Below are 14,022 nucleotides of genomic sequence, written 5' to 3'. Positions count from 1 at the left end.
CTTCTGGGTGGAGTGAGCTGAGCTGTGTATGATTTCAAGCAGCACCAGCTGCCTTGGGGAAGCTGCTATTGTTTGCATTGTTTCGGAGGGAGCAGACTGCAGCCTGCATTTCTGTTTGGGAACTCGCTCTGCCTCTGCTGTTGATCAGTAACTTGAGCGTTGCAACTAACTTACCCAAAGGAGCCGAATGCAAATTTTTGACTGCCATTCTGGTGTCAGTTTAAAGAGTGTTTTAATGAAGACAGATGGAGGATATTGGATCATTACTTTAAAATGTGGCATATAACAGACTGAGTCTGTTTCCCAGCAATTATAGCTAATTGCATTGGCACATTTGAGTGTAGGGGGTAGGACCACACAGTTTCATGGGTTTCTGTATGTATAGCTTGGAACAGCACCAAAAAATAGCTGGAGGGCTAGCTCCCCTCATTCAGGATACCTCTTCAGGTATTTGAAAAGCTGGGGAGGTTTCAGAGTTACTTTCAAACTCTTTGCACTGACCTAGTAGGTTTAAACCAACGTCACTGCTCCTTTTGTAAACCCTGATGACAAGAGTGACAATTTATAGCTTCTTAAACTTATTCCAGGCTGAATTCAGGCAAATCTGATTTCAGCCCCGTAAGAGTGTTATTCTGGGATTAAAAACATGTTTCGGTTGTCTGTCCTGCGGCTCACTTTCTGTTTCCCACTTGCAAAGCAGGGAGTGGTACAACACATGTTACTCCCTGGTTTGCTCTTGACGTGTTCAAACATAAGAGGATGTAAGAAGGGGTGGAGAAATACAGACACTAATGTATTTCAATGTTAAAAGATGATTAGTACTAATTATTTCTAATGGCTGAAATTTTTCTGTTTGCTTTCGATAGGGGAAAGCAAATCCATCGTTCTCTTTGGAACCAAAAATTGAGCAATTTGACTGAAATAGTTAATACACCAGAAGTTTAAAGGGGGTCCTTTGCAAACATGTCTTTGCGTGACACATCATTACAAGGTCAGTCCATGCCAGGGGTGACAGGCCTTTACATTGCTCTTGCCAGAGCATTAGCAAACATTGCATCAACTGTGATGTCCTTCTCTGCGATACCTGGGAGTGAATGTGAGTCTCCTGCTTCAGTGCCTGATACGTGCACCCCCTTAGCAGGTGTGCAACTAAGGCATGGAGAAAACTGGGAGTTTGAGGACCTAATGTATTTTAAACCCTTAATATTTTCCCAGTTGTGGCTCCAAAACCAGTTTGAAGTGATATGTGTTCAAAATTTAGGGACTTAGATTTGTTTCATCTCATGGTATTTAACAGCATTACTCCACCAAGAGCACTAGGCAGCACAGGCAGTCTTGAACTTTGTCTGTCACAATGCCTGGTTCTTGGGATCTATTTTCTCATATACTGAGCTATTAGTTGGATATTTAGTACTTAAGCCTGGGGGAAAAAAAAGTTCTTCTAAGACCTGTGGGTATTTGTGATTATTACATCAGCTGAACATAGATGAAAAAAAATTTAACCTATAAATCTTGCTCATGTGCAAAAACTGACCCGACATGGAAAGTTGGTGAGTGGAGGCGTGGTATGCTTTCTGAATTTTTACCTGGACAGGGCTATTTAAACTTTTTTAGTGTGTATACATACCACACTACATTTGGTGGCAAAACAGACTGGAGAAGTCTTGTTCTCCTGTCTAATTCTCCTGGACTCTGGGTGCTTGCTTCTAGTATTTATTACAGCACAATTTGCTGCCCCCTCAGATCTGCTACAACCACTGCTTGGGAAGGAATTTTGGTCCGTACTGAACTACACTCCATGATCTGGATTAAAATAACCCTTCCAAAAAATGATTGTATTTAACATGGAGTGTTTCACAGAGCCTGGGAACAAGGTGATGGGAGCAGAAGCATCAAGTATTTTCTAGTTCTCATTTATCATTGAACCTGATGTATCGTGTGGCTACATCCAAAGAAACGGGGCCAAGAAACTAGCCACGTTTTCCACCTGCAACATCTGCTCTCTGTTCATCCGAATTGTGCCATGTCTTTTCTGATTTTGCTATTCACCACTGCGGTGGTGGGAAGCGCCTCACTCCACCTCCAGCTTGTAGTTAGCGAACCATGGGTTTGGATTGGGCTGTAGTCTTTGCAAGTTCCACATGCTGTAGCTCATTGCAACCTGCCCCTCTTGCAGGAGGAGCTTTGCAGTTGTGCTCTCAAGCCAAATCTGGCTCCTGTCTCTCTTAAATAAGGCTGAGCTTGGTTTGTGAGAAAGCATCCCTTCCCTATTCCAGACTCATCAATGTAGCTTCTTGCTGTGGATATTAAAGGGCTCAGAGCCCATTATTAAACTGTCAGTAGCCATAAAGCAGGTGGATTGTCTTTGCAGAAGTGTAAGCCATAGGTAGATGGTTTGTAGAGGACTGTAGGTACAAAAGCCTTCTATAGTGAGAAGGGATAATTTATTTGTAGCTTATACCCCCAAATCCCCATAAATGAGGAACTGGGAATTTGAGCTTTAAAAAATTTTTGCTATAGGCTTTGGAAACATGGGGAAGTAACATGTGTCCTGCTAAGCAGAGGAGTTGGACCTGCATGGTTACTCAAATACTGTGAGCCCTCGTTGATTACTGAACAGTGCAGGGTACCTGGAGTAAACAGAAATGAGAAAAAAAACCCCAACAAAATAATCAAGTGGAAAATGGAACAACAAAAAAAGTCCAGAAGGGCTGACACAGACTGTGGAAGGCAACTCAAGGAGATTGAAGTGGTGCTCCATTTTGCCTCTGAAAATAGCTGGTGCCAGGGAAAATGAAGGCAAACAGGAAATTGCCTTTTTTCTGACTATAGAAAGTTTTTGTGTGTTTTATGGGGTTTTAGTTAATTCAGGAATAGGAGGCTGTGAAAGTGTCTTACCAAAATTTGAGAAGTACTTTATGCCACATGAAAATGAAACATGAGAGACATAATTTTTTTCCCAGAAAGTGCAAAGGGAAATTAAAACTGTAGCAGTGTATGTGAGTGATATGAGGCTCAAGACCCATTGTTGCAATTTAGGAAGGGAAACTGAATCTCAGATTTAAAAAATAGAGGGATGAGTAAAGAAAACTGAACAGGGACATGAATTTTGATTGCAAGTGGAATCTGCGAAAAAAGAAATACCCCAAGGGAGATGATTGTTGATAGATACGGGTGCAAAGATCTTGGACCCTGCAGGTAGGATTGGAAGTCCAAAATACCCCAAGAAAAAGACCTGGGACTGAAAGGCAGGCAGAGCTAAGGTCAGCCAAGAGACCACATGTGGCTGTAGAAGTTGTGATAGCTAACACAAACAGGAGCAGTACCTGGAGCACCACCGAAAGGGACAACTCCAACATCATTTGCTTAGGTTGGTTTTCACACTTGCAGCCAATGGTCAATGAACTATCAGACTGCAAACAGACACCTGGAAGTGTGAAGGTGTACTGGCACAAATTGGGCCATGGGCAGGCAGGCACACACAGAAGCTATAGCCAGCATGAGAGTGGCTTGCTAGGTAAAGGAGCATGAAGATTAGATGTGTGAGTCAATAACAAAGCAGCAAAGGAAGATATTTGCAATATTATGAAAATAAAGGGTATACCTCAGTGCAATAGGGGTGTGTCAAGGCCTTAATGCTACTGTGTGTGTGTGCCCATTGAATACTGACACATTCACAAATGGCATTGTGGTTTGGGCAAGCCAGGAACTGAGTTTCGCATAAAGGATCAGGTCAGCTTAGGAAGGATTTGTGACTCCTGGGCTTTAACTAGGTAAACACCTATGATAAATCTGTGTGATGGAAATGATGTACCAGAGAGGTAATTGGTACAAATGGATATGGCAAAGTTATCACCCACACCTGCCCTGAAAGACAAGGTTTTGTGGGAATGGTGAGCCTGTACGGATGTTTGTGCTGGCATGACGGTAACTTAAATTTGCTACCGAGTGAAGATGTTCAAAGAATACAATCCTAATCAAATGCACTGAGAAGTTGAAGGAGTTAAAAATGCCCTCCATGCCAAAATAGTGTACTGTTGCAGTTCTGTTGTCATACTGTGGTCACGCCAGAAACCAGTGATTAAAGAATCACAGTAATTAACAAAAGCCATGTGTCAGAGCTGAAGGAAGTTTCAGGTTTTTGTTTGTGAGACGTGGATTTTAACTCCATTTTGTTTCATGTTACTACTTCTGAAAGAAGGCTTATAAGCACCCTCTCTTCTCTGCTCGCCCACAAATATAAACATCCTTTTTTGTCCCTCTGTTGAAATTACATGCCTTGTCAATTGAATGCACAGCTGGGAGAGGTTTGGTAGTTGTAGGTAGTCTTTCAAAAACATTTGGCGAGTACAGCAAAATCCAGAGTTCAGCAGTATAACCATATGATGATTACAACTAGCCAACCTTTTGCACCCTTGTGCTGCCAGCGGACAGTGATTGTCAGATCTGTGGCTTCTGGTGCTGTAGGAAATATCTGAGGTGTTTACCTCCAGGTGTATGGGTAGCACGTCTTGCTACTCCCACCATCTTATGGGCACCTCTCAGTCCTAGTTTAGGAGGGTTTTATAAGATGTAATAGTAATTCTAAAACATGGAAGAAATACATTGAATATTATAGATCAGTTAGGGATGGAAAGCAAGGTTTGTCAGTAGGGCTGAGAAAGCTTTAGGTTGTGACACTGAGTATTGTAACTTTAAGTGGTTTAGCTCCATGGACAGAGGAAATTTTAGGGAGAGGTGTTGCTCAAGCATTTGTTCTGGTAAGCAGAAATAGTTGGATCTACATGAGTGAATAGAAGAAGGATCTCTTTCAAGCACAGTGGGCACAGAGGCGTTCCCGAATGCCACGGTGAGTGGCAGGGAGCACTATGCCAGGGCTGCTCTGTGCTCAGGGTGTACAGCATTTAGCTGGCTGGCTGGAGCTTACCTGCTACTGTTTGCCTTATCTCAGGCTCATTCAATTGCAGCTGCTAAATATAGCTCTGCTTTAGCATCTGGAATAGAGATCTGTGCAGAAATGTTCAACCTATGCAATAATTGTAGAGTTTTCCTTAAAGTTTACCTTTGTTTTCTGAAAAGACATGAAGCTGAGCTTGCACTCGGCACAGTCCAGTGATGATGTGTCAGGATTGCATGTGGACAGTGGCATAGGCTGTATTCACATTTGCATGTTTCCAAAATATGATATATTATTGGCTGTACTTGTCTCCTGACATCCTTGCTCTGCACAGATAGCATAGGACAAAGTGCAAAAACTTCATTCTGACACCAAGAAAACTTGTTCTAGATCAATCACAATTCCCTCAAATGTCTCAGCTTGGTTCCACTGGCCAGTTAAGCAACTGATACAGAGTTCCTGTTGGTTCAGGCTCCTGGTCAGCCAGGCATGCAAGGCAGTGCTGGTTTTTCCCATAGTCAGAGATCTTTGCAGGCTGTCAGCACCAACATCACCATTAAGTCCTTTAAATAAACTGTCCAATGCTTTGAACACCAGAAGTTTCGTTACTGACAGGTTTTGACATGATTTTGTTCAATGCTCAATTCCTCTGTGTATCAGGATATATTGAGCGCCTTTTAAATGCATTTCTGGTGCCTGGCTTTTGGCTTCTGGGCCAGGAAGTTTGCAGCCAGCAGGGGATAAGTTTTACTCAGAGCCATACAGGCTAGTCCCCCACACGGAGGGTGACCAGCAGATGGACAATAGTGTGAGCCAGCACACGTTGAGCACAGGCAGATGTACAGGAAACCAGTGTTTCCTGCTGCTTCCTCCTCTTCGGGGAGGCTGGTCTTGCTCTGGGCAGTCACACAGTTCCTCTGTACCTTAAGCACAAGTCCTGTGCATGTATTTTTCCTTTTCATATAGGGCCAAAGTAGTAGAAGTGTCCTTATCAGGCTCTCCTCCACCAGCCCCTTCTTTGCACCATGTCAGGAGATGAACAGATCAAAATGTCCAAGGTAAGGTAGCCTACACTGATGCAGTGCAACTTGTAAACCTGAGATGGTTTTGCATTTTAAAATACTCTATGTGATAAACTGTTGCTGTTGGCCATGGGGCTTAGGAGTTGTATTCTCCCATTCTATGGGCACAGTATTACATGTATGTGCTGCATCATGTCATGCTGCAGGACAAGAAACCCCCATTGTGAATTACCTTCTCTTTTCTCTTGCAGAAGTTCCATGGAGTTGGACTAAAATAAAGTTTTGGGATGTCTCTATTTGGATTAAAATTTGGAAGGAAGAAATTGAAAGGTGAGTGCGGTCTGGTAATGCCATTGTCACGGGTGACAAACTAAGGAATGTAAATACAGCACATGTGCGAGCCCTTGAGACTGTGTTTGGGAGCATGTCTTACACCTGCAGAGCAGACGGGGAAGAGACACTTTCTTTATTTTTCCTGCATTTCATACTACGTTGGAGGAGTGCTGTGGACTGTGTGCCAGTGAACGGGGGGACATCTGCAACAGAACAGGCTGCAAAGTTTGTGCCCTGTCATGGCACATGACTGGCTTGGGGACGTTGAGTTTTGGTGGTTTGTTTTCTACAAGGATCTTTTGGGGGAGTGGGTGGATGAGCAATGCACAGTGCCCTCTCTCAAGCAGTTTATAAAAAAGGCTAGAAGTAAGTTAGGTCTGATACAGTCTTTTGATGATGGAATGTGTGGATGGCAATGGCCTGGATATTTCCTTCAGTGAGAGGTAGGAAGAAGAGCAAAGTACAGAGATGCACCCTGAGAGCACCCCAAAAGCTGCTGAGGGGAACACTAACTCTGGAGGAGAAACCAGAGGCTACGTAATTCCCCCCCTGTGAGCTCCATGTGGCACCCAAACAAATGGGTGTGGAGATAGGGAGCAGCCACCCTCTGCAGCACAATCCTTACTGGACTTTGCAGCAGAAATCCCAGAAGAGATGAATGCTTGGAAGAAGTCCAGCAGGAGGGCTACTAGCATATCCTTAAAGTGGGCCAGCTTCCTACAGCCTCTTAGGGTGCATCTTCATTAGGCTTTGCAGCTGGAGCCACTGAACTGAGGCTCGTGTTTTATCACTTCACCTCCAGGCCCAGGGTGTGATCTCTGGTCAAGGATCCAGGTCCGCAGGCACTGTGAAGAAGGAAAGTCTCTAGCCTTTCTTTTCCAGTGTGTTCCTCCCTGTATTTGATGAACACAGAGATTGGTGCCCTACTCGTATTTTGACACGAAATTATTTTTTTCCCAACCTCACTGAGCTTAGAAGACTGAATAGCTTTTTCCCCAGGGTTTATTTTTACAATTGTGCTCCTGTTTCCCCTTCCTGGCACAGGGCAGACCATGAGCCCTGGTGTTAAGACGGGGGCATCCGTTTGTTGCTGTGATGGTCCCAGGAGAGGAGGTTGTCATTGCTTCCAGGGAAGGATCTTTGCCAGCCTGAGGTCTCTTTCTCCATCTTGGCTTTGGAGATGAGGGAGCACAGGCTTGTCTGTGAGCCACCATCCACCCAGGGCATCCCCACTTGTAAAGCAGTAGCTGCTCTGATTCTCAAAAGATTATGTTGCTATATTAGGAAAATTTTGTGTTTTGCCTGGCCCTCTGTCTGGGTTTTAGGAGAGAAGTGTTCAGTACACCCCCCCCCCCCCCCCCCTTCAACCAAGTGGCTAAGAAACTCAGATCTTCCTAGGTAAAAAAACCATACTTTATAGGGAAAAATCATTTAATTACATGTTTTATGCACTTTTGATCACCAGTTCAAAACCCAATGAATTTAAACTGGAGGAAGTTCAGAGAAGGATAAGGGAAGCTGGGGTGATCAGGGAATGAGGAGCTTCCATAACAGGAAGCTAAATGAGCATTTTTTCCTCCCCTTTTATTTTTAATTCTTTTGCCTTGCAGCCCAAAAGCTGAAAGGGCTATGATTGCTCCTTGCAAACACTTCACTGGAGTAAATGCCAGTGTTGAAGTGCTATTTTAATCCAACAGTTTATGAGCATTTGTATTTGGAGAAGTCCATAAGACTGTGCTGCCTGAAAGCAGGCAAGGCTCTTCTGCGGGGAACATCCCCTGCACTTATCTTGGAGGGACAGTATTGCTCATGGAAAGACCAAATTTCTGTTCCAAAACCAAAGCTGGATGACAGTTAACCTTACTGAAGAACCATGCCTATGGTGTGACTTTCATGGGAAGGAATGGATTACCTCAGGAGTCAGCTGCTGAAACTGGGATCAGGATTACTCCCATGAGAACCAGTAATACTTTATTTTTTCTCCCCAGCAAGACATGGCTGTTTCCACATAAGCTGAGATGCACACAAAATTAGGAGAATTTTTTCAGGGTAGGTACAGTTTAACAAGACAGGTTACATGGTCTAAATTTCTTGGAGGTAAGAGTCAGGTTTTTTATAGTTTTATGTTCTCTATACAAGGAATCAGGGATGTAACTAAAACTCATCTTCACAGACCAGTAACATGTAGTGTCATGTCAGATGCACAAAGGCTGTTGGAGGAAACCAGTTCCTAGATGACCAAACCTTAGCGAAGCTCTTCAAGCTGAACTGGGGAACTACATCTCTTAGATAAGCAGCAGTAGTGTTTCTGTGGAAAAGATGCCCAAGATCTTTTACACTGAGGTTTAACCTACAATGAACATTGACGAAACAGAAGGGAATAGGGACACTTTCGGTTCATGGAGTGTGTGGAAGGAAATAAGGACCATGCCTTGGTGATGGCTGATAAATGTGAAATATCTCTTCTCACTGGCTTGATCCCACGGCAGCTTAACTTGGGACCAGAGCTTCATACCTCGAGAATGGGGATGGTCAAGTACTATCTATGAAACTGTTGTGGTTTAACCCCAGCCAGCAACTAAGCACCACGCAGCTGCTCGCTCACTTCCCTCCCACCCAGTGGGGTGGGGGAGAGAATCAGGAAAAAAAAAGTAAAACTTGTGGGTTGAGATAAAGACAGCTTAATAGCACAGAAAGGAAGAAAATAATAATGGTGATAATAATAATAAAATGACAATAATACTACTAATAAGAGAATTAGAATATACAAAACAAGTGATGCACAATGCAATTGCTCACCACTCGCCCACCTATGGCCAGTTAGTTCCCAAGCAGCAGTCCCCAGCCAGCTTTCCCCCCAGTTGATGTACTAGGCATGATGACACATGGTATGGAATATCCCTTTGGCCAGTTTGGGTGAGCTGCCCTGGCTGTGTCCCCTCCCAACTTCTTGTGCCCCTCCAGCCTTCTTGCTGGCTGGGCATGAGAAGCTGAAAAATCCTTGACTTAGTAGAAACACTACTTAGCAACAACTGAAAACATCAGTGTGTTATCAACATTATTCTCATACTAAATCAAAAACATAACACTATACCAGCTACTAGAAAGAAAATTAACTCTATCCCAGTCAAAACCAGGACAGAAACAAACTGAAATAGGGAACAGGGGGAACTCATCTACACAAATAACCTTATCCTAAGGTGTGTGCTTCCAGTTGGTGGCAAGAGCCGTCATTGCTGCAAATTCATCTCCATAAGCCCAGCCTAGGGGCACCGTGAGAGGAAGAGGAGGGATATAAATTGAGGCAGGGCTTTTGGAAAGCTCCATTGGGTTTTCCTTCTTGCTGCTAGGGACAGCCTGCTCTCCAGGGCAGCTGGATTTTGAGCAGCTGAGCTCTGGGCAAAGCTTGGCAGGGGTAGCAGCTCCCTGTGGAGAAGGCAGCCCAAAAATGGCTCTAGAGACATAGGGCTGCCTTCTGGGACTCCCATCCAGACCTGATAGGAAATGTCTTACCATAACAGACATTGAGTATGAAAAAAATATTTATTTTTACATAATTTCCCATGAGGGAAATAACTGTGAATTGAAAAACTTCTCAAAGTTCGTTTCAGAGCTGTATTTATTTTTATGATTTTTACATCACTTCCTATCACTGTGTATCACTGTTATTAACAACATGTGCAATTGTGTCAAGCTGTGGCATTACCAGCATGTCTAGGAGATAGTGTTTTCTAGCAAAGGAAATTATATGTGCCAGCCAGTCACTGTCAGACTAGTTTTTAAAATAAAAACAAATTACTATTTCAGATGCTTTATTTGGCATGCAGATATTGGTCAAAATATTGTCAACTACTATTACAAAAACCAGGATACAAAGTCACATAAAATTTTAAACCAAATTTGAAAAAGAATGAATTTTAAAATTAAAGTTTTCCAAAATGAAGAAGAGACAATTTCTATTGCTAATATATTTGAAAAATGCATAGTTTCATTCTGAAGTGGACTGAAAACAAACATGAAAAGATGTAGATGTTTCTTGGGAAATAATCTGTTGAAAGGCATTTCTGAGATGGGTGAGTCCCCACCCCTTGCCCAGAGCCATGACAGGTGGGTGAGACATCACTGGGAGGAGGATGCGAAGGAAAACCAGAACTGGTATTATTGCAGGAGACAGAGAAAGGGAGAGACAAGGCAGCCTCTGTCCCTTCCCAGCATAACCTAAAAGGGAATATTTTCTGTTTTAAGCTTATCTAGCACTTCTTCCAGGCCTGTGGCCCCAGAGTGCTGTTTGACCACAAGTGTTGTACCTGCTGCACAAATCTGAGGCATCCTTCTGGAGCTCTCTTTTCTTGTTTTCTCTCTCCTTATGGTGCTAATATCAAATACTTCCTTTAGAAAAGGGCAGGATCTAATATTGAACTTTATCTTCATATTAAAAATTTACTGGACCTGAGGCAGAAATAATCCCCATTCACTCTCAAGATTTTTGATTTCAGACCTTGCATCTGCTGTATGAAAATGGAGGTATGTCAGTACATCCCTTAAGTGGGCACTCTGTTAGTGATGCTAGAAAAAAAATAATTTTGCATTAATACTAGGGACATATGAAATCTTTCACCTCGGTAGGAAATTCCAGTTGCCATGTAGGGTTTGTTTAGTGCTAGCAGGAGGCTGAGCTCAGTACCAAGCACCAAAGACAGAATCCATGACTACAAAAGTGTGTTTCTTGCATTTCATTTCTTCAGGAGGAAGGACTATTCTTGTTCTTTTGAAGCAAAAAGACATACTAAAGAAGATCTTTATTTAATAACAGAGGAACAGGCAGGAGGGAATAGGGCTAAACCCATTTATGGTGGTGTCTCTGAATGGTCTTGCCGTAGGTTTTTTTAAATTAAATCCCTTACACTCAGTACAAGCTACTCCATTTCAGAGGTGAAAATGCATGTGATGGCCAGCATAAATCCTCTCCAGCCACAGCAGCCAGAGAGGCTCCACAGAAGAGGGGGCATCTATATGTCGAAAATGTGCAGTTTTGTAACATGGAGCTCTGGTGGAGATCCCCTCCTTTGAGTCAATACTAAAAAACAAGTTTGTTTGCCAGGCAACTGGGCATGCTCCTGCTCCAAGCGGGGCTTGGCTGTGACCTTCCCCTTCTCCGTTTCCATCCCACCGGGTTCTCACCGCTCCTCCTGCCCCAGCCACGCTCGCTGCACCCTGCCAGGCTCTGGCAGTGGTTCAGGGCAGGGATGGGCTTCGGTTTCGTGCCGCAGAGCAGCAGGCACGCCGGCACCAGGCAGGTTACAGCGTTAGGTTGACACTCAGGTAATGAGGGTTTGACTTTTGTCTGTGTCCAAGACTGGCTGTGAAATGTAGATATTTAACCACTGTGAGTCTCAGACATGTCGTATGGCTCTTACCTTCACCCATATATCCTCTGATCCATATTAAATGTTGAGCTTGTTGGGTAAAGATCTCTGGCTTTGGTCTTGGGTAGAGTTCGCTCAGTGCAGCTCTGATCCCAGCAAGGCACAGCTGTATTATGAATGTGAAATCCTGTGATATGGCTGCTATAAAAAAAGAATCCTGTTCTCTTTAACCCAGTGGTAGGGACTTTACCCGGTATAGCACCTGCAAATCGAGAAACTTCTTCCTTCATCTCTTATGATTGCAAAAAGGGGCAATTACTGCTTTAAGGTGAAAGGAGATTTTGACTATTAGCTTGTGTAGTAACTTCCCTAGGAACAGCAATTTTAGGTGCCTTATGCAGTTTACAATGACTTGTCCTCTCCCATAGAGTTACCTTTCAATGAACACTGTAATTCTCTTTTTTTGGGGGAGGATGGAGGTACCGATGCACCATGGCAGGTTTCAGTTACTTGTGCACATGGAGTAACAGCCCAGAAAAGACCAGAAATAAGGGCTAAGATTTCTCTGCCTGTGAAGAGATGGGTGGTCTCCTGGGTGCTGGATGTGAGGTGGCACTTGTGCCGTTGCTGAGAGGTGATGCCAAAAGCTGGGTCACAGAGTAACAATGAGGTGCCAAAACGTAGGGTCAACAAAAGTAGGAGGGAGATGGAACAGGAGGTGGAAGGAGACACATCATGAGATCTGAAACAAAAAACGTGCTGCAGCTGGTGGAGGTCTTCTCAGACTGCATATAGCCTGTTGCAGGAGAGATGTGAATTACAGTCTCAGGAAGGTCAGATATGTGCCCCTGGAAGCAGAATAACCGTGTTACAGCTTTCACAACTTGGTATTGGTAAGGTTAATAGCTTTGCTAAGAGCCACTCTGCAAGGGAAGCTGGGGAGATGAACCCAGCTCCTGGATGCCACTCTTTGTAGCTGGTCCAGGGCAGCGTTCGTGCTCTTGAGGTCGCTTGTTTAAAGGGTGGAGCAGAGATCATTATTTTTACAGAGTTTATGTTGTCTCTGTTCTGTTGTCAGGCTTAGTTACACTGGCACTCCCCTAATTGGGCTGTGTACATTTTATGCATGAGGTATCAGGCCCTATTTTGTATATGACTTGGCAAAACGAGGCAGCCCTTAACCTGTTTCTTGGAGCCACAAGACCTAGTATCTACAAAATTTTTCCAACAGCCTGTTGAAAGCATTGCTCTTGGCATATGCTCCTTAGCATAAACCAGAAACAAATTTCCAGGCTGTCTGACCAGATCTTGAATCTAACCTTTTGCAGGACTTTTCCGTGCAGCAGTCCTAAATGGAGAAGGCTGGTGGGCTGGCCAGTTACATTTATAGCTGATTTTTGGCATGGGTTTAATTTTATTAAATACAGATGTTATTCTGTGGTTTAGCTCCTAAATCTGTCTGCCTGAGAAAACAGCCACTTTCCCAGTGACTTGGTCTCAGTGGTTAGACCAAGAACTGGGCACTAAGCCATATTTATGTATGCTGAGTTTCCACTGATGAATAATTTAGAATAGTTTTCAGTGGCAGTGAAATGATAACTTGGAGCACAAATCCCATTCCTTCTTCCCAGTGATTTGTGACTGCAGTTTGCAGAAGCAGAAAGTTTGAGCTGCTTAGAGATATAAAAAAGTTTCAAGAAATGAAAAACTTCTCATCTGATAGCTCTTCAGGTTTCCCCTCCCTTTTTCCTCAATGCTTTCAGAATCAACAGGGCATGATAAGACATGCATGCTTGGGTCTACAGCCAAAATACCCTGAGCTGTGGTTTCCAGGTGAAGCTGGTGTAATGCTTGACTTTCCCTAACTTTTTGTTTATTGTGGTCATCCAAGAGGCTTCATTTCTATCCAAACAGTTCCAGAAACAAGTAAGAGTTGTCTGTTCTCTGATAGTTGAGAACTGCTGGTGTAGGAGGCACAGCAGTAAGACCTCATGGTCCTCCGTTGGTAAAAATAAAACCACTGAGGCAGTGTTGCCCTGTGCATGTGGTCAATGGTGGTTCTTCTTTGGTGCAGCCAGAGGACAGAAAGTTCTGGTTGCTGATGTTGTTGGATGAGGCACCCTTTGCATTTCATTGTGGTTGTTCTTGCTTTATCCAAAGCTATTGGCTGTTATCTGGTAAGGAAAATTAAAATCTTGCCACTAGAAATTAGCCTTGTATTTTGGCCTGTGGTGGGTTGACCCCCGCTGAACGCCAGGTGCCCACCAAAGCCATTCTATCACTCCCCCCTCCTCAGCTGGACAGGGGGGAGAAAAATATAACAAAGGGCTTGTGGGTTGAGATAAGGACAGGAGAGATCACTCACCAATTACCGTCATGGGCAAAACAGACTCGGCTTGGGGAA

At 43.7% G+C, this 14,022-nt stretch overlaps 1 protein-coding gene across 4 annotated transcripts in view; it reads left to right on the top strand.

Moving 5' to 3' along the window:
* LOC128137215 (phospholipid-transporting ATPase ID-like) overlaps nt 1-14,022 on the top strand; it is an 87,444-nt gene that overhangs the window by 12,375 nt on the left and 61,047 nt on the right. For 3 of the 4 annotated variants that reach the window (XM_052777973.1, XM_052777974.1, XM_052777970.1), the window contains exon 2: nt 6,171-6,249. In XM_052777973.1, coding sequence (XP_052633933.1) covers nt 6,207-6,249 — 43 coding nt within the window. In that variant the 5' untranslated portion in view covers nt 6,171-6,206. Of the gene's footprint in view, nt 1-866; nt 992-6,170; nt 6,250-14,022 lie in introns of all 4 variants that reach the window. The other variant, XM_052777971.1, reaches the window with a different exon arrangement.

This window comes from Harpia harpyja, chromosome Z, assembly GCF_026419915.1.
Source record: "Harpia harpyja isolate bHarHar1 chromosome Z, bHarHar1 primary haplotype, whole genome shotgun sequence".
Classification (NCBI taxonomy): Eukaryota; Metazoa; Chordata; class Aves; order Accipitriformes; family Accipitridae; genus Harpia; species Harpia harpyja.
Note: the sequence above shows the minus strand (reverse complement) of the source record. Positions and strands in the feature narration are given on the sequence as shown.